We start from the raw sequence: 26,123 nt of genomic DNA on the forward strand, positions 1-26,123 counted from the left end.
ATGTTCATTAAAACTAATAAAATTTAATTTAAAAAAAAAAAGAGAAATATTTTAACATGGCTCCAAATGGGAATATATATATCCAAGTAACCGTTATTTCTTAAAACTGTAGCCCAAAATACTGTTTCCTATGACAACATTTTATAATGTAGATAAGAGCACATTGTGGAGACCAGGTAGGCCAACAAAGTTAGGAAGCTGGGATCTCATTCCCAGAGTCAAGTTTATTTGCATTTCCATCAGTTCTGTATCTTCCAAGCTTGAGCTCAACTCTTCTGCCTCAGTCTCTAAAACAACAGTTTGCTTTCACATTAAGTACAATAAACTGAACTTGATATCAAGGGGGAATGTGAGAGAAGTCTCGGAAAAAATAAAGGAAGTAGTAGAAACAATTCAGCAGATGGCACTGTAAACTCAAAATGTGTCTCAGGAAAATTCTGTTTGTAATTAAAAGGGCCGAACTCACTCAGCGTTTCTTAAGCTGAAGGAGTGGAAAAACAAATTCAAGCCACAAGTGACAATACTTAAGGAGGCTTTGGATAGAATGCTAAATGATCCAAGAAGCATTAAAAGAAGATGGAAGGAGTACAGAGTCACTATCAGAAGGAATCGGCCGACACAGAAGAATTTCATGAAATAACGTATATGCAAGAGCCTGTGGTGATGAAGGAGGAAGTTCAAGTTGCTCTGAAAGAACTGGCAAAAAAACAAGGCTCCAGGAGTTGATGGCATACCAACTGACATATTTCAACAAACAAAAGCTGCCCTGGATGTGGTCATTTAACTGTGCTAAGAAATCTGGAGGATAGCCAGCTGGACAACTGACTGGAAGAGATCAATACTTGTTCCCATTCCAAAGAAAGGTGACCTGACAGAGTGTGGAAATTATTAACCGATATCATTTATATGACATGCAAGTAAGATCCTGCTGAAAATTATCCAAAAACTACTGGAGCAACACGTCAACAGAGAACTGCCAGATGTGCAGGCTGTGTTTAGAAGAGTCATGGTATTATGGATATTATAGTTAATATTAGATGGATCTTGGCAGAAAGGAGAGTACCAGAGGAATGTCTATCTGTGCTTCATTTGACTATGAAAAGGCTTTTGACTGCGTGGATCACAACAAGGTGTGGCTGACTCTGAGAAGAATAAAAATCCCAGAATACTTGATTGTACCTATTTGAAACCTATACTTGGACCAAGAGGCAGTCGTCAGAACAGAGCAAGGAGACACTACATGGTTCAAAATCAAGATGGGGGTCCACCAGGATGCAATCTGTCTCCATACCTTTTCAATCTGTATGCAGAACAGATAATCCAGATGCTGGGCTGTACGAGGAGGAATGTGGCATCAGGAGTGGTGGACGATTCATCAATAACCTGCATTATGCAGATGACACAACCCTCTTGGCTCATACTGAGGAGGACCTGAAGCACTTGCTGCAGAGAGTCAAGGACTGCAGCCTTCAATACAGATTGAAGCTCAACATCAAGAAAACAAAGATTCTCACCACTGGGCCAATTGGAAGCATCAGGATGGATGGTGAAGACACTGAGATAGTTAACAGTTTTAGTTTGCTTGGCTCCACAGTCAACACTCTTGGTACCAGCAGCCAGGAAACCAAGAGATGAATTGCACTGGGAAAGTCAGCTGTCAGGGACCTCTCCAGAGTACTGAGGAGCAACGAAGTCAGGCTGGAGACTAAGGTGCACCTGATCCGGGCTACAGTCTTCGCAATTGTGTGCTATGCATCAGAGAGCTGGACAGTGACTAGGGATGACAGAAACAGAACTGATGCCTTTGAGCTGTGGTGCTGGAGAAGAGTGTTGATACCAAGGACTGCTAGGAGAACAAACATGTTTGTCCTCTTGTTGTTATGTGCCGTCGAGTCGCCTGCGACTCATAGCAACCCTATGTACAATAGCCCTAAACTCCGCTCTGTCCTGTGCCAATCGCACTGTCTCCGACACTCCCATCCCAATTATCCCAGTCACTGAATCAATCCACCTCATAGAGGGCCTTCCTCTCCTGCGCCGTCCCTCCACCCTCCCAAGCATGATGTCCCTCTACAAGGACCGGTCTCTCCTCACTACATGTCCAAAGTAAGTTAGACGGAGCCTCAGAATCCTTGCCTCCAAGGAGCCACCCGGTTTAACCCTCTCCAGGACAAATCTATTTGTTTTCCTAGCAGTCCATGGTATTCTCAATACGCTTCTCCAGCACCACAGCTCAAAGGCATCAATTCTCCTTCTATCCTCCTTGGTCATTGTCCAACTCTCTGATGCATAACAGGTGAATGCGAAGACCATGGCCTGTATCAGACGCACCTTAGTCTCCAGAGAGACACCACCGCTCTTCAGCACCTAGGAGAGGTCCCTAACAGCAGACTTTCCCATGGCAATGCACCTTTTAATTTCCTGGCTGCTGGTGCCAAGACTGTTGACTATGGAGTCAAGCAAACTAAAGCTGTATACAATCTCAATCTCTTCACCATCCATCCTGATGCTGCCAATTGGTCCAGTGGTGAGAATCTTTGTCTTCTTGACATTGAGCCTAAATCCATATTGTAGGCTGCAGTCCTTGACACTCTGCAGCAGGCACTTCAGGTCCTCCTCAGTTTCAGCAAGCAGGGTTGTGTCATCTGCATAACGCAGATTGTTGATAAATCATCCACCAATCCTGACCCCACATTTCTCCTCATAGAGCCCAGCCTCCCGGATAATCTGTTCTGCATATAGGTTGAAAAGGTATGGAGATAGGATGCATCCCTGGCGTACGCCCCTCCCAATTTTGAACCATGCAGTGTTCCCTTGCTCTGTTCTGACGACTGCCTCCTGGTCCAAATATAGGTTTCGCATTAGAACGATCAAGTGTTCTGTTTGTCCTAGAGAGTGTAAAACTGGGCTGCTCCTTGGAGGCAAGGATTCTGAAGCTTCATCTGACATATTTTGGGCATGTTGCAAGGAGAGACCAATCCTTGGAGAGGGACATCATGTTTGAGAGAGTGGAGGGATAGCACATAACAACAACAACCACAACAATGTAATTATCAGATGACTTAAAATTCTAGTGCTGGCATGCTAAATGTTGAGATAAATTGACCACTATAACCAACAAGTCCACTTCCCCAAACAAACAAAGGCCTCACGGCGCTCTTTTGTTCCTAGTTATCTATCCCCTTTCTTTAATTACTTTTCTTGATCACATAAATAGTCTATACCATTTCATACATGACATGCACCCCCTCAAAAAAAGCTGATACCTACTGCATGGAACACCAAGGAGAGTGACTTGGTGAATGGAAGGGCCGCCATCAGCCAGTGAATTTTAAATACATCGTTCCTGTAAGAAGAGAGCAAAGAATTAAAGGAATGCTCAAATGGCAACAGAAATTCCAGTTTTACAAGGAAGCAGTAACCAAAGTGATGTAAACTATATATAAGAAGGCTTTTGTGAAAAGTAGTTTCTATAGATACAATTAGAGTCCCAAAATTATCACTAATACATCATTTACTGCTGTGAATAGAACCAAGAGTTATGTGTATGATGGATTCTGAGTCCTTACAAAGTGAAAATCAAACATAGGCTGCTAGCTTCTTCTCCACAGATCAGTCTGGACAAGACACAGATACAAAACCAAGGTGACAGAGCTAAGAAAAGGCATTAAGTCTCCAGAAAACAGAGGCAATACAGCTGCAGAGGAAATCTATAGCCCAGAGTGGAAGGCTGCAAGCCTGGCATCACAGATGCACTATAAGATCAGGAGGTGGACCATCCTTCTCTCCACATCTCGAAAGGGTCAAATCACCAGACCAGTGCTGTGAAACACCCACTCCCATTTCTATCTCTTTAAAAACAGAGTGACAAGGAGCTGTACTACCAACCTCACAGTTATAATCCACCAGCTGCTCCAAGAAAAATGAGCAATCTCCTCCCGTATGATTTACTGCCTCTGAAAACCCTCTGTAGGATCAGCTATGAGTCAGTTCCAACTCGATAGCACACAACAACAACAGTCTATTTTTTTGGTTTTGAGGGATTAAATTCCTTTGTCCCTTTATTTCCCTTTAAAAGTTACCAAAGAAGACATGCAAGATCATTTTGGAGAAAATTTTTACATTTTTTTAAATTTTAATTTTATGAAGGTTCACAAAGAGATTGATTTTCATTTGTTCATGCACCCCCCTCCCTCTTTCACCATCCCTTCAATTCCCCTTGTAATGATTGTCTGGTTCTTGGCTATTAATTTTCACATACATAATTACTAATCATCCACTCCCACCCATTCCAGTACAGTGTTTATTATCCAGTCATTCTTTTAAATGCCATTCAGGTACATAAATGAACATGTAAAACTACACGCTCACATCCTAAGACATTCTCACAAGGAGGAGAGGAAACGGGGAACAGCAGCAACATTGGCCAAGAGGACCAACAGAAAATATTAGGAGAACAGATCCATGTTATCTAGAAGCTTTGGTAAATGTGGCATCACAAATGAATCAACTGTCCAACAGTCAGCACTGGAAACTGGTTCAAAGCTACATGCCTACACCTCACTTACCATTTCTATCTAACACTGAATTTATAACAAAAGTAGACAGCTACTATCTGCTCATATTGGCATGGTGGCAAAATCTGCAACTGTGGAGCATTTATCCCTTGAAAAGGGTCTCCAGGAGGCTTCCAGGATGCTGGTCTTTACTGCCCTACACACAGCCTTCCTCCCTGCCAGATGGTACTGAGTCCAGCTGGTGAGTGTGAGTGACCACCTCTGTGGCCATGGCCTTCTGTTGGCTATCAGTCAGCACTGAGCCAGTAGCACCTTTTCTGAGCCCCCAACCCTTATTCGATCTCAAGGCCCTGCAGCTTAAAACTGCTATGGAGTGGGAAGGGAGGGAGGAAAACGGCCTCAGAGGGGCTATATGAAAGATGCTTGTGAGTTTTCTTTGTTTTTTTTTTAATTTTTGTGTGAGTGTACCGTCAAATCAGATCTGACTGGTACAGGAGGAGAATGCTCCTCCTTTTCCCGGCAGAGCATCTGGTGGATTCGAACCGTGTGCCTCTGGGATTGTAGTTGCAGCTCCTTGCCACTAGGCCACCAGAGCTCCCCAGATGCTTGTGAGTTTAACAATGATGTCCTAGCACGAAGCCCCGGCCTTGGTCCAGTGCCCTATCAGGAAGCCCTCCCCTTGGTGGCTCACCAGAGACGGAGGGCAGAGCAAGTTCTGGGGTCAGGAACACAGGGGTAGGAGTCGAGTGCAGGATGCAGGTCCTTGATGCAGCGCTGCCCCCACACAGAAGGCCAGTGACATGGTTAAGCTGTGGACTCAGCAGTCACACAGGCCAGCTTTACAGTCTCCCAAGTGGGATAATCTGTAACTGGCCTTATCACAGTGATAAGCACATCACAGCTGTTATTATTTCTACAGTCTTTTTTTTTTTTTTGCTAATCAGACAAATGTCTCCTGAAAATAGGAAAAGAAAGAAATTCATCTATTTCTGCCTATCATAGATTTTTGCATAATGAACCTAACCAAAGTGAGGAGGTGATGTATATTATAAATAAATAATATGGTGGATCTCTATCTGCACTTCCACAAAGGAGAACACCAGGTGAATCCAAACTTTAAACATAAAATATGCATCTGTGGTCTTGGAGTGGGAAAGGGCTTAAGAGAAAAGACTAAAATTATAGTTATGATGCTATTAAAATTATAGACAACCATTCAATAATAAGCAGCACAGACCAATTTAACAGACTGTGATAATAAATTTGCAATATCTATAAAAGGTTAATATCCAGCACATACAAGCTCATGCAAAGGGAGGTCTGGTGGCCTAGTGGCAAGAAGCTGCACTGCAATCCCAGAGGGGTATGCTTCGAATCCACCAGGTCCTCTGCTGGAGAAGGAAGGACAATTTCCTCCTTTATCAGTCAGATCTGAGTTGGCGGTACACACACAAAAAAATAATAAAATAAAATTAAAAAAAAAAAGAAGGTAGTCATGCAAAGCAACAAGTCAGGAAATCCAACAGAAAGATATGCAAAGAATATGAACAGGCAGTCACAGAGGGGGAACCCACCGAATTATAATAACAGATGCAGCAAGCATATTTGACAAAATTCAACACACTGTCATTAACAAAACCTCAGCAAAACAGAAACAGAAGGAAACTTTCTCAATTTCATTTATTAAAAAAGAAAGAAAAACCTTCCAGTCAATAGCATAGTTAAATGGTGATAAACTAGATGCTTTCTCTCAAAAATAAAAAAACAAGGCAATTACAGTCCCTCTTACAACTTCTATTCAATATTGTACTGAAGTACGAGCTAATGCAGTTAAGAAAGCAAAAGGAATTAAGATTGTGTAGAAAATCCCAAAGAATTTACAAAATAATTCCTAGAAAAACAAGGCTGCAAGAAATAAGGTTATTGCTTCCTGAACCTGAGATGGACCTGAAGTGTTTGCTGCAGAGAGTCAAGGACTGCAGCCTTCAATACAGATTGAAGCTCAACATCAAGAAAACAAAGATTCTCACCACTGGGCCAATTGGAAGCATCAGGATGGATGGTGAAGACACTGAGATAGTTAACAGTTTTAGTTTGCTTGGCTCCACAGTCAACACTCTTGGTACCAGCAGCCAGGAAATCAAGAGATGAATTGCACTGGGAAAGTCAGCTGTCAGGGACCTCTCCAGAGTACTGAGGAGCAACGAAGTCAGGCTGGAGACTAAGGTGCACCTGATCCGGGCTACAGTCTTCGCAATTGTGTGCTATGCATCAGAGAGCTGGACAGTGACTAGGGATGACAGAAACAGAACTGATGCCTTTGAGCTGTGGCGCTGGAGAAGAGTGTTGATACCAAGGACTGCTAGGAGAACAAACATGTTTGTCCTAGAGAGGGTAAAACTGGGCTGCTCCTTGGAGGCAAGGATTCTGAAGCTTCATCTGACATACTTTGAGCAAGAGAGGAAGACCCTCGATGAGACAGATCAATTCAGTGATTGGGGTAATGGGAGTAGGTGTGTCAGAGACAGTGAGGTTGGCACAGGATAGAACAGGGTTTAGGGCTCTTATATATAGGGTCGCTATGAGTCACAAGCGATTCAATGGCACATAACAACAACAACATACAAATGACAATGCCTTTCCCTTGTTTCCTGTTAGGTGCTGTCAGTCCTAGATGACTCATAGTGACCCTATGAAGGACAGATTGGAACTCCATCCTATCCTGCACCTAGCTCATAAGGGGCCACCATTGTTACTTTCCCCATACATCAAAACTGAACAGGTGGAATTAGAAATTTAAAAACCCACAACCTCATTTACATTATCACCAGAAAACAAACTTAGGTCTAAATTTAACACTATTATGGGGAAAACTACAAAACTCTGAAGAAAGAACTCAAAGATCTAAATAAATGGAGACACATTCATAAACAGAAACACATGCATTTTTTTAAAAATATGTTTCTCTCAACTTGATCTATAGATTCAATTCCAATAAAAATCCCAAAAAAAAAAATTTTAAAAAATCCCATGTCACTTTTTAGAGACTGACAAACTGTTTCTAACATGTAAAAGGTAATTTAAAAACCCAGAATACCCAATGGGATACTGAAGAACAAAGCTGGAGGCCTGGCATTGTTATTGTTAGATTCTGTCAAACCAGCTCCAACTTAAGATTAACCCTACACACAAGGGAACAAGATCCTACACCATCTTCGCACAATCTTGTGGCCACTGCTGCAGTTACTGGTGTCACCCAGAAACAAGCAGAGAATTCTAAAACTCTGAATACTCTGCCTGATTTTCTCTAAACCTACAATTGCTTTAAAAAAATAAAGTGTGTTAATATGTTTTAAAAAGGAGCTAGGCCTTGCACAGAATAGTAAAAGTGTAAATGACCTGACAAATTTGAGGTCCAAACACAAGTCAACTGGGCTCATTTCTTTCCCATCTCAGGACACATCTCCTTCCTTCAAGATCAAAAAGAAAGTCAAAGCCAGAGTAGTCTGCCATTTATGAATGACAATGAGATTTACCCAGTGTATAAAACTGGCCAATACCAAGAGCTGTGTTTACTCATCACTGGCAGTTACCCTTTGCAGTTCCAAGTTAGAACAAGGTGCTAATGTGCTAGAAAAATCCAAGGTCTACAGCCAGACCTATCTAGGCACCCTGTTCTACTCTCAGAAACTTAAATTTCTTTAAAATAAAAGGAAATAAAACCATCCTCAGGGAGCTCTGGTGGCCTATTGGCAAGAAACTGCACTGCAATCCCAGAGGTGCATGGTTCGAATCCACCAGATGCTCTGCCGGGGAAGGAGGGACAATTTCCTCCTGTACCAGTCAGATCTGATTTGACGGTACACACACACACACACACAAAAAAAAAAAAATTTAAAAAACAAAAACAAAACAACCCATCCTCAAACTCATTACTTATTACCATCAAGTTGAGATCAACTCACAGTTGCCCAGCAGGTTTCCAAGGCGTTAAACCACATAGGAAGAGAATGCCAATCAAGATCTCTAGGAGCCACTGGGGGATTCTAAGCACCAGGATGCGGTCTTTGGCTTGGCAAACTCCCTTTGGACCAGGCCACCAGAGCTCCCTAATCTCTCTAAACTTCAGTAACTCTCCAAACAATGGAGCTGCTGGAAGAGTAATTCAAAAGCTAATGGAATGGCAAGAAGCTGCACTGCAATCCCAGAGGTATACGGTTCGAATCCACCAGATGCTCTGCCGGAGAAGGAGGAGCAATATCCTCCTGTACCAGTCAGATCTGATTTGACGGTACACGCACACAAAATAATAATAATAAAAACAAAACAAAACAAACAAACAAACAAAAGCTAATGGAAGATTAACTGCCCTAACCAATATCAAGTGGCTGACCTGGTACACAAAGCAAAGGATCAAAACCTCCCAGCTGCCGTTTTGCCCTTACCACTTCCCCAGGATTGCCCTCTCCACAAATGACAGCCAAGTACAGCCCTCAGCGAGCAAGCACATCTGGGTCCTGGTCCCAATTTCTCATGGCTCTCATTTCCTCTCTCTCAGTCTCAGTATCATCACCTGTGAAATGAAGCAACTGAGAAAATTCGGTTCCCAGGCACAATGAACATCAAACAAGCATGCCTGGGGAGCTCTGGTGGCCTAGTGGCAAGGAGCTGCAACTACAATCCCAGAGGCGAAAGGTTCAAATCCACCAGATGCTCTGCCGGGGAAGGAGGGACAACCTCCTCCTGTACCAGTCAGATCTGATTTTACGGTACACTCACACAAAAAGTAATAAAGTAAAAACAAACAAACAAAAAAAAAACAACAAGCATGCCTGCCTTAGAGCATACACCCCTATAGCATCTGAATCTCCAACTAAAAGAGCCAGCTCTAACACTTCCTGCGGAAACATAGACATGAGGCAAAATGGTCAATAAAGATCTGTTTTTCTGTATGTACACTATTATTAAAAAAAAAAAATTAAAACACAGTTCATCCAAAACATGCCAATCTCACTTAACCAACCATAGCTCTAGAACTATTAACACAACTTTATATAAGTAAACCAGTGACAATGACTATTACATCACTAAGTAAGGGGAAATGAAAACACCAATAAACACTGTTAGAAAAACTTTTTATATTTATCTCCTATTTTCATAGCACCCTAATTTCCAAAGCACTTTCATATACATTATCATCAAGGATCACATAGCAAACAAAGGCAGAGCCATCATGACTGTACCAGTTTTACAGCTGAGAAAAAAAAGCAGCTTAGACTGAGAAAGCACATAGGTAGTTAAGAGGCAGTGTGTACATTTGAAATCTGATCTTCTACCTTCTAATTCTTACTTTTCTAATAAGGTACAAACCAAATCTTCCTTACAAAGTTTGCATACATTGCTTCTCACTCCGGATTTTTCCTCTTTCCTTTACCCACCCCTCCCTCCATGCATCAAATTGTGCAACTCTATGATAAAGCCCCCGCCCCCCTCCTTGGATCCTTGTACTCCTTCTATAATAATGGTCTTATACAGTATTTGTCTTTATGAGACTGAGTTAGTTCATCTAGCATAATGCTCTCCAGTCCCTCCCATGTTAGACAGTAATTTACAAAATCATTGCTCCTGCATGCTACACAGTATTCCATTGTGTGAATATCCCATAATTTCTCGATCCATTTCATTGTGGTTGGGTATCTGGGCTGTTTCCATGTTCTTGTGATAATGAATAATGCTGCTATGACTACTGGTGTACAAGTTTTTGTGCCTCAGTTCTCATTTTCTCAAGGTATATTCCAAGCAGTGGAAAAGCTGGGTCATATGGAATTTCTATGTTCAGCTTTTTGAGGAAATGCTGAACTGCTTTCCAGAGTGGCTGTTCCATTTTACAATCCTACCAACAATGTGTAAGAGTTCCTATCTCAGAACATCCTCTCCAACATTTATTACCTGCTACGCTGCTAAACTCTGCAACTGCTACTGGAGTAAGATGGTATCTCATTGTGGTTTTGATTTGTATCTTTCTTATTGCCAGTGACTTTGAGTATTATTTTGTCTGTTAGCCATAATGGCTCCCTGATCATTTGATTGTACCCAAAGTGACAATGTAAGTCCTTACAAATAAACAAGCAGCTCTTTGTAACAGATGGGTAAAAAGGACATTTCAACAAATAGGAATCAGCAACTGCATCTCATCAGAGTTTAATATTCTTAAGTTCTGAGCATTTCTACTAGAAGAAAATCTGTCTAATATAGATTAAATAGGTCTCAGTTTCTGCTCTAATGCTTCAGAGAGACAAGTATTTGGTAGTGCTAAATTATTTTATTAATCTATATTACATTATCATATTCATATACCATCATTTACTCAACTTAGAATCTCATAACAACACATCTTTTATATTATTCTCTTAACTTTCTTCTTCATTTTCATGGAAGGGAGAATGAAACACTAACTCCAGGCACATGCAGCTGCTCTCAAAAACCAAGTACAGGAAGTTAAAGTCTCAGGGGTCTCAGAGGAAGGCCAAAAGCCAGGCTTTGAAGATGTTTCTTCCAGATGCAAACATCTGGAAGTCAATAAAGAGACTCTCTAAGCCAGCTTTTGAGTTGATGTCTTCAGTCACTAACCAGGGCCCTCTCATCTAAGCAATAGGTCATTTTCACTAATTTTTTTAGAATAAGCAGCCACTGCATGGAAGCAATCTTCTCATCTGAGTCCCAGACTATAGGCATTATCTCTGTTCTAGAAACACTGAGTTTATCAATTTCATTTTCCTAGTATATTCCTGAAAAACAGCCAAGTGTGCAACAACATCCCTTCAGCAGTCTGGATGCATATAAATCCATGATCACAGAAAGTAATCAACAGAGCTCATAAATCTCTGGAGAAAGAGATGCAGTGAATAGAATAGCTTCCTGGACACAACACATGTATCTCATGTCTGTTGCATTCCAACAATTACGCTGCCAGGAAAACAACAGCATAGCTATGCTGTTGTATGTCACTAGTCAATTTTGACTCTTAATGACTCTACATGTATCAGAGAGAAAGTTTACCCAAATCTGCAACCCTTATAATCTCGGCTGTACTTATGACCACTGTGGCAGGCACTATGTCAATCCATCTCATGAAGGGTCTTCCTATCCTTCTCTGACCCTCTTACAATCATAATGTCCTTCTCCAGAGACGAGTTGGTCCTGATATTCTCCAAGTATTTCTCCTCATCTTTGCCTCTAATGGGCATACTAGTTTACACCTCCTCCAAGCCAGACCTGTTTGTTCTTTTGGCAGTCCAAAGGACGGACGTTCAGTACTCTTCTCCAATACCGCAATTCAAAGACATGATTCCTCTTCCAACTTTTACCAACCTCCACATTCACAGGAAGCCAAATGAGAATACTGTGGCTTGGATGAGGCACACCCTCATCTTTAAAGTGACATGCATACTTTTTAGCACTTTATAAAGGTCCTTGAGAGCAGATCAATGCAATACATCCTTTCATTTCCTGACTGCTGCTTCTATGGTATTGGACTGTAGATCCAAGTAAAACGAAATCTTTCACAATTTCAATCTTTTCCTCGTTTAGCATGATGTTGTCCATTGATCCAATTGTTAGAATTTTGTTTTATGTTGAAGTATAATCCACACAGAAAGCAATTTCTAGTCTTTTATTTTCTGCGTTAAGTGCTTCAAAACCACTTTACTTTCAGCAAGTAAGGTCACATCATCTGAAAAATGGAGGTGTTGATGAGGTTTTTCTCCAATCCCTATTCCACATTCTTTTTCACGTAGTCTACCTTCTTAAATTATTTGCTCAGCATAGAAAGTGAACAGGTCTGGAGAAAGGATACAACCCTGACACATATTCCTTCTACATGAACTGCTCCCTGGTTCATATGCAAGTTCTACATGAGTAAAATTAAATGTTTCAGAATTCCCATTTTTCTCTATGTTGCCTGTATTTTGCTGTGATCAAGACAGCCAAATGCCTGTGCATAAGTCAAACAAAACAAACAAAAACCCACAAGTAAACATCCTTCTGGTATTCTGTGCTTTCAGTCAAGATTCACCTGACAGAAGCAATGATACTCATATTTTCTTTTAAATTTCTGGAAATTCCATTGGCAATGTACTGCTCTGGTCATTTCTGAATAATCTTTACTTGCATGAGAAACTGATGATACTGCCTGATAACTTCTGCTTTCTGTTGGATCACCTCTTATTGGAATGGGCACAAATATGGATCTCTCCCAGTCTCTTGGCCAGGTAGCTGTCTTCCACATTTCCTGGCACTAACTTGTGAACATTCTCAGGGCGGCATCTGTTTGCTGAAACACCTCAATTACTTTTCTGTCAATTACTAGAGTCTTGATTTTTTGCTAAAGTCTTCAATGCAGCTTGATGTCTCCCTGCACTGGCTCTTGATCATATGCTACTTCTTGAAATGCTTCAGTGTGGACAATTTTTTTTTGTACAATCATTGTGTACTCTTTCCATTTTCTTTTGATATTCCCTTCATCATTTGATATTATGCCTATAAAATCCTTTGTATAGCAACCCACATTTGATTGTTCTTCAGTTCTTTCTGTTAAAGAAATGTTTCAGAGTATCTTCTAACATCCACTTTGACCTTTTATTTCCTTCCCTTTCTTTTTAATGATCTTTTATTTTCTTCATGCATAATGTCTTTAATGTCATCCCACAACTCATTTGACCGCTGGTCATTAATATTCCAAGTACAGAATATATTCTTGAGATGATTTTTAAATTCAGGTGGAAAAAACTCAAGCTCATATTTTGGTTTGCATGGTTTGTTTCAATATTCTTCAGTTTCACTTGGAACTTGGCTATGAGCAATTAACAGTTTCTTCCACAGTCAGCCCCTAGTCATGTTCTGAATGCTGATACTGAGCTTTGTCCACTTTCTCTTTCTACAGATGTAGCAAATTTAGTTCCTGAATATTTCATCAAGGAAGGTCCATGTATACAGACAAGTTCTATGTTTTTTTAAAGTTATCCAAATTTAAAATCATTGCTGTTGTGTAATAATCTACTCACAGCTGACCCTCCACTGGGTTTCTAAGGCTATAAATCTCATGGGCGATCACCCACATTTCTCCTGCAGAGCAGCTGGTAGATCCAAACTACTGGAGAAGCAAGGCTTATGGGTTAGCAGTGCAACTTCTTATCAACTAAGCCACTGGAGCTTCCTTAAAAAGGTATTAAAAATTGGGGTGCTCTGGTGACCTAGTGGCAAGAAGCTGCACTGTAATCCCAGAGGCGTGCAGTTCGAATCCACCAGATGCTCTGCTGGAGAAGGAGGGGCAATCTCCTCCTATACCAGTCAGATCCGATTTGACGGTACACACACACACACACACACACACACACAAGGTATTAAAAATCAATGACTGAGGGAGCTCTGGTGGCCTAGTGGCAAGAAGCTGCACCACAATCCCAAAGGTGCGTGGTTCGAATACACAAGAGAAGGAGGGAAAATCTCCTCCTGTACCAGTCAGATCCAATTTGATGGTAAACACACACAAAAATAATAAATTTTTTTAAAAAATATCAATGATTGTACAATGATTCTATCACACATTCTCAAACCTCATTTCTTTTACCAAAGCCCAACCATTTCACCACTAACCTTTTTCATCTCCAAATTTTGCACTCCACCCATTAACTATTATTAATGCATATTGACTGTGCGCTAGATTAATTTCATACTGCAGAAGTTGGTAGAAATTTTCAATTTTTTTCTTTAGTGGTTGGCATGTGTATCTGAGTAATAGTTGTGTTCCTTAAACATATATGGCTATTATTATACTGTTGTTACCAGCACTGTACTTTAGTATAGTACAGATCCTGATATGTTCTTTGATAATTAATGCTGACATCACTCTCTTTCAATTTGTCATTCCCAGCATAATAGATCAAAATTGCCAAAACCAGTCCATTTCAGCTCATTAATGCCTGATAATCAATCTTTATGTGTCCATTTCACTTTTCTGACAACTTCTGATTTCCCTATTTTCATACTTTGTACATTCTATGTTCAAATTATTAATGGATGTGTGCTATTTCTCATCATCTTTGAGTTCTGTCACATCAGTAAATAAATGAAGGTCGCTCACTGCATGGAAGCCTTGGTCTATCTGCATCATTAAGGCACAGTGTAAGGAGGCAGCTCTTCCCCAGTTACATTTTGAGTGTCTTCCAATCTTCAGGGCTCATTTTCTAGCATATAGCATATAGTTTTCCACTGCTATTCACAGGGTCTTGAGGGCCCTTTATCTCAAAAGTGGATGAAAGCATGTACAAGTATATATAGCCTAAATAAACTAATTGTTATAGAGTCAGAACTGAACCTCCAGTGAGTTTTGTGGAGGCAATAAATGGCAAGGGAGAGGACGGCCCATCTCTCTCCGTTGGAGCCAGTGATGGATTTGAACTGTTAGAGGCACTGCCTTTGGATTAACTGTGCAACTGCCAAGGTACTAGGCCACCAGAGCTTCCAATAGCCTACAATCATCTTAATAAATGTCCATGTTACTGGCTTAAGTGTGTGCTGTTTTCTCTAGCTCCACAGTTTACTGTAGGAGTGCACTCAATGACTCCTGGGCAGCATCCTATGCCATGTAACATACAATTCTTGAGTATTTTAGTGTTCTATCTCTTATTCCAGAAATATTACCATAAAGCAAATCATGACTCCAAAACACAGCAAAACCCACACTAGTGATAGCAGCAGCAAAAGGCAAACGAGAAGTTTTTATTTGGAAATGAAACAAAAGGTTATCAAACAATTTCAAGGTGAGAAATTAATGAATGCTACTGCTTGTGGCTCAGGCATGCTGCACTCAACAGTCACAATGACTGTCAAAAACAATGAAAAAATTCTCCAAACTGTTAAAGGTTCTATTCCACTGAAAACTACAAGACTGTCCCCAACACCCCCCCCCCCGAAAAAAAAGCAAGAGGTGCCTATATCCAATATGGAGAAAGTGTTTATGACATAGACTAAGGATCAAACATGACAGGAAATCCCTCACAGCATGTTTACTAGAACTGCTAAGGCACAAACCCTACTCCCTTTATGCTTGAAAAAAATGCAAAGTCCAAATCCTATACCAATCTATTTCATAAAAGGTTTGGTAGCTGTTAAGGAACACATGGCTATTTGGATTCACTTAATGGGAAGTGAACAAACATCAACGACTGCAAAGGCCTCCCCCACTGCAAGACTCTAGAACAGTCCCTCTAGAGTTTCAAGATACCCTCAGAAGAGAACAAAAATAAATGCCAATTCCTCCAAGCTTTAGAAGGCAGTAAAAGGTGAAAATAAGTAATCACAAGACACTTTGAGTGGAAAGTTTCATTTACCGTCGTTTTCGAAGGATGTGAATCCAGATGGTCCCAGAAAGGAAGAAGAACAAGGCCATCGAAATGTACAATTTGGGAAGAGGAATTTCTCCTGCTGAGAGATAACTATCAGGATTCTTCTCTGTAATATCAATCTGAAATCAACATGAAATTAACCTTTACTTTTAAGCAGTGGATCATTCCTTCTTTAGGAATTTGGAATCTCCTCCACTTCATTTAGTAAGTACTTACCAGTAAACCACAAGCATGGTTTTTTAATACTCAGGTTAAAAAGCAAACACATTTAAAACTGCATTATAAAAAACACTCACAAATGAAAAATAAACAACCTAAATTAAAAAAAACAAAACAAAAAAAAACACTCACAAAACCCCTTCCTGCTGGAGAGTCAGTTCTGACACATTTCACCCTTCCCTTAGGTTTCCATGGCTATAAATAGCAAGGGGAGGAAACCACCCATCCTTTTCCCACAGAGCCCCCAGTGGCTTCTAACTACTGGAGACAAGTGACTTTGGGCTTAACAGCACTGCTTGGCAAGGACCAAGGCACCAAGTTCCCCAAGTACTTTATGTTGTTACGTGTCACAGCGATCCTATAAAACACAGATCTGAACCTTGTCCTATCCTGAACCATCCTCACCATCTCTGACGTGCTAAAACCCACTCTTACAGTCTTTATGTCAATCTATCTCATTGAAGGTCTTCCTCTCTTTCTCGGACTCTCCCTTTTACCCACTCTGGCCACATGGATCTCTTACTCTGCTTAAATGCTCATAAAAATCTATGCTTAAATAGAAGTAAATACATCTTGTATGTTCCACTGCTGACAAAAATCCTCAGACCACCCAACATGAACAACACATGATACTCACATCAAGGCTGAATGAAACTTTGTCACTAGAATGCATTTCACTTCCCAGGCATTTATGGAAGTAGAGACTGTAGAGGCCTTCTTGGTCATTAGTGCTGATATTAAAAAAAAACTGAAAGTGACAAAGGAAAAATAATAAATAATAAAAATGCAAGCTACATTTTACACACACACATATAAATACATACATTAAAAACTCACTGCTGTTGTACTGGAACCAACTCATAGCTAACCTAACAGTGGATTTTAGGAGATTGTACACTACATAGGAGGAGAATCTCTTTCTTTCTCCCAAAGAACCACTGATGGATTTGAACCATCAGAAAGTTAGGGTTAGTCACATAACTCCCTGTGGACTACATCTCCCCTTTCTCTGTGCATGTGAGTATATATATATATATATAGAGAGAGAGAGAGAGAGAGAGAGAGAGAGAGAGAGAGAGAGCGCGCGAGAGAGAGCGCGCGCGCACGCAATGTGTTTATGTATATATGTATACATATAGATACACACACACACACACACACACACACACAGAAAAATGCACACGTACATAGTTTTAAAAGCAGGGTTTAGGGCTGTTGTACATAGGGTCACTATGAGTCTCTGGCGCCTCAACAGCACATAACAATACAAAATAGTTTAATATAAATCAAGACACAAACATACAATCTCTCACTCAAAGAGCATGATACTTTGGTCAACTTTACTAATGTTTTATTCTAAGCAGTGAAAGCCTGCAAAAGCCCAAACAATAAATATTCTAATAGGGCTACACAAACAGTATTTTGATAAAATACTCATATTATGAGTTCTCTCTAGAGTTGGGAAGGGATACGAGGAACACATTGAGGTTTTGAGGGTTAGCACTGTACTATTTCATGTCCAAGGTGATGGTTTCAAAGTTGAGTATTTATAGTTTAGCTCACAACGGGTACTCTCCATTTCTCTGTCACACTATATAAAAGCAAGCTACAACATCTCACAAGGTAGAAAAGATCAAGAACGTTAAAGCTGTAATTATGAATCATGTCCCAAACTCATTATTGTAAACATTTTTGTCTGTTCAGGGTAGCAGGAAAAAAAACTTTTCTAAAAAAGATTATTGTTAAGTACTGTCAATTTGACTACCACTCATAGTAACCCTATGTCCAACAGCCCTGAATCCAGTCCTATCCTGAGCCAGTCTCACTACTATCTCTGGCATGCCTGAACCCATTACCCCAGTTACTATGTTAATCCATCTCATCCAAAGTCTTCCTCTCCTGTACTGACCCTCCATCCTGCTAAGCATGATGTCTGTCTCCAAGTACTGGTCCCTCCTGGCAATATGTCCAAAGTATGTGAGCCGGAGCTTCAAAATCGTTGCCTCCAAAGAGCAACTTGGTTTCACTCTTTCCAGGAAGACTTACATGAAATTCTTAAGAAAGGGGTGGGGCGTGGGGGAATCCAATAGAATCACCATGGTTGATCATCAAAGTAAGCCTCACCAGACCCTTATAAAAATGTTATTGTTGTTGTTAGGTGCCATTAAGTTGAGTACGACTCATAGCGACCCTATGAACAAATGATTTTAAACCAGTCCTGTCCTGCGCCATCCTCACTCTGATACACAAGAGCTCACTGCAGCAGCCACCTTGTCAATCCACCTGGTTGAGGGTCTTCCTCTCCTTTGCCAACCCTTCACCCTTCCCAACATCATGTCCTCCTCCAAGGAATAGCACCTCCTAGCACTATGTCCAAGGTATGTGAGGCGAAGTATCATCATTCTTGCCTCCAAAAGCACTCTGGCTGCACCCTAAGACATATCTATTCTTTTTCTTGGCCGTCCGTGGAATGTTCATTGCTTTTCTCCAACACCACAGCTCAAAGGCATCAATTCTTCTTCTGTCATCCTGATCCACTGTCCAGGTCTCAGATGCACAGCTAGTAACTGGAAAGACTATAGCCTGAATCAGATGCACGTTAGTCCTCAAACTGACATTACTTCTCAATAATTTGGAAAAGTCCCTAACTGCAGATTTTCCCACTACAATGCGTCTTATTTCCTGACTGCTCATACAAGGGTGTTAATTGTGGATTCAAGCAAAATAAAGCAGTTGACAGTTTCAATCTCCTCTCCATCCATCATGACACTGCCTATTGGACCAGTGGCAAGAAACTTTGTTTTCTTGATACTGAGACGCAATCCATACTGAAGACTACATTCTTTCATCTTCTGCAACAAGTGCTTCAAATCCTCACTTTCAGCAAGTAAAGTTGTGTCATCTGCACAACACAGATTATGGATGAGTCTCCCTCCAATTCTGTTGCCACATTCCTCTTCATATAGTCCAGCTTCTTCAACAATTTGCTCAGCATACAGACTGAACAGATATGGATATAGAATATATCCCTGACATACTCCCTTCCCACTTCCAAACCATGCAGTACTCCCGTTCCGTTTGCACAACAGCCTCTTGGCTCCAGGTATAGGTTCTTCATGAGCACAATTAAGTGCTCTGGGATTCCCATTCTTCTCAATGTCAGCCACAATTTGTCATGATCCACACAGTCAAATGCATTCGCATAGTCAATAAAGCACAAACAGACATTTTTCTGGTATTCCTTACTTTCAGCCAGGATCCATCTGATATCAACAACGATATTCCTGGTGGCACTGTCTCTTCTAAATCTCACTTGACCTTCTCCTAATTCTCTACCTATATACTGTTCTAGTCGTTTTTTAAATGATCCTCAGCAGTTTTTTCTAGCATGTGATATCAATGATATTGTCTGATAATTTCCATATTTAGTTGAATCATCCTTCTTGGGAATAGGAACAAATATGGACCTCTTCCAATCCATTGGCCAGACAATGACCCTCCAAATTTCCTAGCATAGTCTGGTCGTTGTATTCAAGACTGCATTTGTTAACTGAAACAAGTCAATTGGTATCATTATCAATTCCTGGGGCCGTATTTTTTACCAATGCCTTCAATGTAGCTTCCACTTCCTCTTTCATTATCATTGGCTCCTGTTCATATGGTACCTTCTGAAATTTTTCTGTGTCAATCAATTCTTTCTGGTATAGTGACTTTGTGTATTCCCTCCATCTTCCTTTGATGCTTTCTGGGTCATTAAATACACTGCCGACAGCATCTTTCAACTTTGCGACACGAGGCTGACATTTATTTTTTAGCTCTTTCAGCCTGAGAAATGCAGAGTGAGATCTTCCCTTTTTATTCTACAATTCCAGCTCTCTGCACATTCCATTATAATATTTTGCTTTGTCTTCCCAAGCTGCCTTATGAAACTGTTCAGCTCGTTCATTTCGACATGTTTTCCTTTAGATTTGGCTTTTTGATGTTCCAATGTAAATAAAAAAAATCATAAATCTTAGATTTTTTTTAAATTTTTTTTTAAATTTTATTATTTTTGTGTGCGTGTACCGTCAAATCAGATCTGACTGGTACAGGAGGAGGTTGTCCCTCCTTCCCTGGCAGAGCATCTGGTGGATTTGAACCTTTCGCCTCCGGGATTGTAGTTGCAGCTCCTTGCCACTAGGCTACCAGAGCTCCCCATAAATCTTAGATTTTAAATAAGTCTTCACAGTCCCCTGGTGTCTGCCATCAGGAAAACCATCCACAACATGAAGCAGTGCAGCGCAGGCTGAGCGTGCTGTCTAAAACCGGAACAATACAGGCTCACCTACTGACTTCTTTACACAGAGCAAAGCCAGAGGAAAAAGAAACTGCCTCCTCACTGCCCATTTTAGGCCTTACAAGATCATGAAGAGCTGGTTACATCAGCCAATATTCTTAACTATATGGCTTTCCCATCAATACTCACGCTGATACAAATAATTAGTAAAACTAACATACAGACTTTCTTTATGTGATTAAAAGAAAAAAAGGCAGGGCAGGCTTACTTTTGTGTTTTTGTTTTTTCTTTAATTAATTTTTATTTATTTATTTTTAAGTTTTTATTCCTTTTTTGTGTGTGCGTACCGTCAAATAGGATCTGACAGGTATAAGAGGAGAATGCCCATCCTTCTCCAGCAGAGCATGTGGGGGATTCGACCCAAATACCTCTGGGATTGCAGTGCAGCTTCTTGCCACTAGACAACCAGAGCTCCCTTTTACTATTCTTTTGTGAATAAAAGAAAAAAAAGGGAGGACAGGCTTAACATCTTGATAAACCTACTTTACCAATAAGCATTTTAAAGTTGTAAGAAAAAGAGAGAGTATCTTCTGTATTAAAGGTAGGTAATTGAGGCTCAATGTCAAGAAGACAAAGATTCTCACCAGTGGACCAATTGGCAGCATCAGGAAGGATGATGAAGAGATTGAGATTGTACACAGCTTTAGTTTGCTTGGCTCCAGAGTCAACAGTCTTGGCACCAGTAGCCAGGAAATTAAAAGGCACATTGCCATGGGAAAGTCTGCTGTTAGGGACCTCTCTCCAAAGTGCTGAAGAGCAATGGTGTCTCTCTAGAGACTAAGGTGCGTTTGATACAGGCCATGGTCTTCACAATCACTTGTTATGGATCAGAGAGTTGGACAATGACCAAGGAGGATAGAAGGAGAATTGATGCCTTTGAGCTGTGGTGCTGGAGAAGAGTATTGAGAATACCATGGACTGCCAGGAAAACAAACAGATTGGTCCTGGAAAGGGTTAAACCAGGTGGCTCCTTGGACGCAAGGATTCTGAGGCTCCGTCTAACATACTTTGGACATGTTGTGAGGAGAGACCGGTCCTTGGAGAAGGACATCATGCTTGGGAGGGGGGAGGGACAGCGCAGGAGGGGAAGGCCCTCTTTGAGGTGGACTGATTCAGTGACTGGATAATCGGGGAGTGTCAGAGAGAGTGCGATTGGCACAGGACAGAGTTTAGGGCTGTTGTACATAGGGTCGCTATGAGTCGCAAGCGACTCGACGGCACATAACAACAACAATAAAATAAAAAGATAAGGTAAAAAAGGAGGTAATAAAGCACACCAGTTAAACCCTGAAGTCAAACTTGGGATGGGAATCCTTCCCTTAAGACAGTAGTGCTCTGGTGATTTAGCGGATAGGGAGTTGTTATGCTATGTACTGCTGACCCAAAAGTGGCACCTCTCTGGTGGCTCGAATCCACCAGCAGCAGCATGGAATAAATTCCTCCCAGGCAATTTTCAGTCTCTCAAAATCATCTATGTGTTCAGACATGATGGCAACAGTGTCTACTTCACAGAGTTGTTGGCAAGATGAACTAACTGGTCTAAGCATGTAAGTACTTCATGCAATGTCTGACAAGTATTCATCCATCTCCATAGTTACTGACTTAGGGACTACTATGGGCCAGACTCAAGTTGCACTGGTTTGTTCAGATACTTTAGTAATAAAGATAAAAACCCCTGCCCTCATAATTATAATTTAGAGAAGAGAGAACTTCCTATTGGAAGTTCATTCTATTGTACATGGCAGGGATAGATGCTTTAAGGGATAGGGGTAGGGAGAGTGGGGCTGCATTTAAAATATGAGGATCATGGGAAGCTTCAGCGAGAAATGACAGTCTTCAAGAAGTAGAAGGCCAGTCTTTTGAGGAACAGCAAAGTGGTGGTGTGACTAAAGAGAAGTGAGCAGAGGACCTGAATATCGCAGGCCACTGGAAAAACTTGACCTTTTACTCTGAGACAGAGTGGAAGTTACTAAAGGACTTTTAGCAGATAAGCAAGTCACAAGCACTCAATGGAGATGAGTGTGATGGCTCATAAACAACACAAAAATTACTAGACACAAAGAACAACCTACAGTTAAAACAACCAGAAATATAAACAGGGGGCGGGGGGGAGAACCTACAGTTAAAAGAAAACAAAAACAGCCCAACAAAAAACCCCCACCAAACTGTAGTTGCAGAGATGGGGAGTTTCTGAAGTGATGAAACTGTTCTTTCTTGATAGAGTGGGTTACATGGGGGCATGAATTTGTCAAAATTTACTGAACCATATACTTAAATTATACCTTAGTTAATAAAAAATGATTAGAAAATAACTTGATATTAAAACATCTACACAGAGTATTACAAAGCAAAAAGAATAATTTTAACAATCTTGTAGGATAGGTGTCATGACTTTATTTTTTTTCAATTTTAGCTAATTAAACAATTATAAAGTTAAGTGAGCTGTCCAAGGTCACATAGCTAGTAGATGGATTCTGAGCACCTGCCCAATGTCTGATTTCCCTACATATCCTAAGAAGCAGTCATAAAGCTCTTACCAGATAACAGACAGCTATGAATATTGAGCAAGTCACTAAAGGAGTAAATGAACTTATTTCTAGCACTATAACTTTGCCCAAACTGACTGTTAGTGGTCCTTTCAGGTACAGAATGTCATTCTTCTACCTGTAGTGGGACACTCTGAGATGCAGCAGCATTATTAAGAGAGGCAGATGAGTTTCATGAACAGCCAGGATGAAATGGTCTGCAACTGGGCACTTTCACTGGATAATCATGAAGCTATTCTATTCTCTCAGGGACTTATGATTTGATACTGAAGGGACTAATATCCACCTGGGAGGACTGTGAAGGCGATTGGTCTATGTATCAGATTCCTGACAAGCAGTACACCTCAACCAGCATCCATAAATTAAAAATTTATTACAACATTCACCCATCTACATGGTAGAGAGAAATGCTATCAAGTTTTAAAAAGAGAATACATACCTGAAATGAAACTGCCCCATCATTATTATGTACAGAAAAGGATTTTTCTCCCATTGCCTAAAAAAAAAAAAATGTAACTTCTTTTAGAACAATATTGGCAGATAAGGTATGCTACTTAAAATAAAAATAAAATTTAAAACCTCACTTTCTTACTGTACCCTGTATTTGCTGACCTTGAGAACTCATTTCCCTGCTCAAGATGTCTGAAATCCATTTTCACACAGGAAGCTTATTCTGCTTCCACTTATTTCCTTTCCGAAGCAGTCTTCTGCCCTTTTCGTTCTATTCTCCTTGAGTGCTAGTCAATCTGAAAGCTTCAGTAGCTAGTATTAGTAAACTAAGGAGGTCAAGCCAGATCACACTCCAAAGCATTCATTACGTGAATTCTGTCCCTAATGTGACCCAAAAAAATGGAATAGTACTGAGAAATATACAATGGAGTTGTACACTAAAAAAATAAAGATAAAAGAACTTCTGATACACACAATATGGAAAAATCTCAGAATTATGCTGAAAACAGTAAAAAAGAGTACGTACACACTTACATGAAACTCTAGGACATGCATACTAATCTAGTGTGACAGGTGAGTGGCTCTTTGAGGATGGAGGGATTACATAGAGGCAGAAGAAACTTGGGAAGGATAAAGCAGAGTCACTATATCAACTGCAGGGATGATTTCTTATGTTCAGGAAGTCTCAGATTTACAGTGTATTCAATCACAACTAATCATACTTATGACCACTAGGAGTTTTATTTTGTACATTTTCTAGTTAATAATACATATTACAAGTAATAACACAGCATGTGCATACATGTTTCCAATTCTCAAAAATAAAGAGTAGGTTTACAAAGATACTAGTAAAAGAAGACCAAAAAATAGGGAGATCAAAAAACAGTAATCATAAAACACATTAATAACAATGTACTTAAAAACCAAATTAACATCTATCAAATTGTGCACTTTGAATACGTTTTGTTGTTTATAAAACATGGTTACTTGGATGTCTCTTCAGTGAAAAATCAAAATACTCCAAGCTTTTTCAAACAAATCCACCAGACCCCAAGGTCACCTCTGGTGGCATCTCCTTTTAGAGTGCTCTGAAGAAGTTCGCTCAACTTCCCTCTCCCTTTACTATTTAACCATTTATCACATAACTACTGCACAAGTAGCACTCAAGTTTACTTTTCAATTATTCCCATGTGTCACTCTTATTTCCCCCAAATGAAGGCAAACCTCTGTAGACCAGGCATGCACATATATGTATATGCCTGCACAAGTGTGCAGGTTAATACATAAACACACGCACACACCCCACCCAGTAAAGCTAAAGTAGGTAGTTAATATGTACCTTTGAATTCACTGTGCTTCTTTTAGACTTTCCATTGTCTAGAAACAGACATATTTAAAATATATTAACTTCCTGATTCAGCTTATACACAGATCACAATAACATTTTATAAGTCGTCAGCTTGTCTAATATCAAGTAATTAAAACTAACAAATACAAACGGTGAGGCTATAAGCTAGCGTATGGACTATCATCTCCTCAGAGCCTGAAGTTGAATTCTTGAGTAGCAGCAGTTAAATCAGAACTTATAAATAATAAAATTCACTGCTATCAAGTTGATTCTGACTCACAGACTCTTCACTAGGTTTCAGGGTCTGCAAATATTCACAAAACTGCCTGTATTTCTTGTGTAGCAGCTGGTAAGCTGAAAGCACTGAACTCATAATTTCTTTGAAAGTACTTGAAATTGTTATATGGGCACCACTATTTCCAATGGCAGCATAAATTAACAAAAGCCATTTAGAAAGTTATTTGAATGTATATGTCAAGATTCTCAAAGTTACTACCTTAGACCCTTCAAATCAGAAAGTACAATTTTTGGAACTCACCTAAAAAACAAGAAATTGTTACACATACTAAAAAAAGATCTATGTATAAACAAGTTTAATGCTGCAATAATTAAAACAGAATAAAAATTAAATTTATATATCCATTTAATGGGTTATTACATGGGTGTGAAATATGTTAAGGTGAAGTGAACAAGAGGGCTATATTTAAAACTATAAACATGACTATGAACTTTTAAAAACCAAATGCTCTACACTTCAGACATGAGACTGGAAGGAAACATAAACTATCAAAATTTAACACCATGGCTATGGAGAAACAAGTAACTGCTCTTTTTCTTTGTTTCTGTATTTTTCACATTATTTTTCAGTGATGTTATTTATATACATATACATACATACATACATACATACATATCTCTCCAAAATAAAATAATGCTTTATTTTAAGCACTGGCTTTACTACATTTTTACTTAGTAACAAAAAAAAACTACTCTAAAAAGTAGAGTAATGATAATAAAATGATCATGTCAACATTCCAATTTACCTTGTTTTTCCTGAGTCTGGTTGCCAGCTGATACAGGGTTATCACCAGACTCCTGGCTCTGACCTAGGACCTTCTCAGCCTTGTTGAAAATGATCTTTGGTAACTGGGTTCCAGCTTCTGGTGGAGACTTTATTTTTACTCTATAGTGAAATAAAACAGAAAAAATCCTTTGAGCATTGCTTACGGACATTTATAAACTGTTGTGTGTGTAAGGTGTCAAGCTCTAAATGTATGTATGTATGTGTGTGTGTGTGTGTGT

General features: G+C 40.0%; 1 protein-coding gene across 1 annotated transcript in view; it reads right to left on the minus strand.

Moving 5' to 3' along the window:
* GPR107 (G protein-coupled receptor 107) overlaps nucleotides 1–26,123 on the minus strand; it is a 109,595-nt gene that overhangs the window by 50,535 nt on the left and 32,937 nt on the right. Inside the window, exons 5-10 of the mRNA XM_006892457.1 lie at nucleotides 25,865–26,004; nucleotides 24,813–24,850; nucleotides 23,463–23,519; nucleotides 16,779–16,889; nucleotides 15,908–16,041; nucleotides 3,271–3,346 (exon numbers count right to left, since the gene is read on the minus strand). Of these exons, the coding sequence (XP_006892519.1) occupies nucleotides 3,271–3,346; nucleotides 15,908–16,041; nucleotides 16,779–16,889; nucleotides 23,463–23,519; nucleotides 24,813–24,850; nucleotides 25,865–26,004 (556 nt within the window). The remainder of the gene's footprint in view (nucleotides 1–3,270; nucleotides 3,347–15,907; nucleotides 16,042–16,778; nucleotides 16,890–23,462; nucleotides 23,520–24,812; nucleotides 24,851–25,864; nucleotides 26,005–26,123) is intronic.

Source organism: Elephantulus edwardii, unplaced genomic scaffold (genome assembly GCF_000299155.1).
Source record: "Elephantulus edwardii isolate Elephantulus edwardi_28Jun2011 unplaced genomic scaffold, EleEdw1.0 scaffold00116, whole genome shotgun sequence".
NCBI classification, from domain to species: domain Eukaryota; kingdom Metazoa; phylum Chordata; class Mammalia; order Macroscelidea; family Macroscelididae; genus Elephantulus; species Elephantulus edwardii.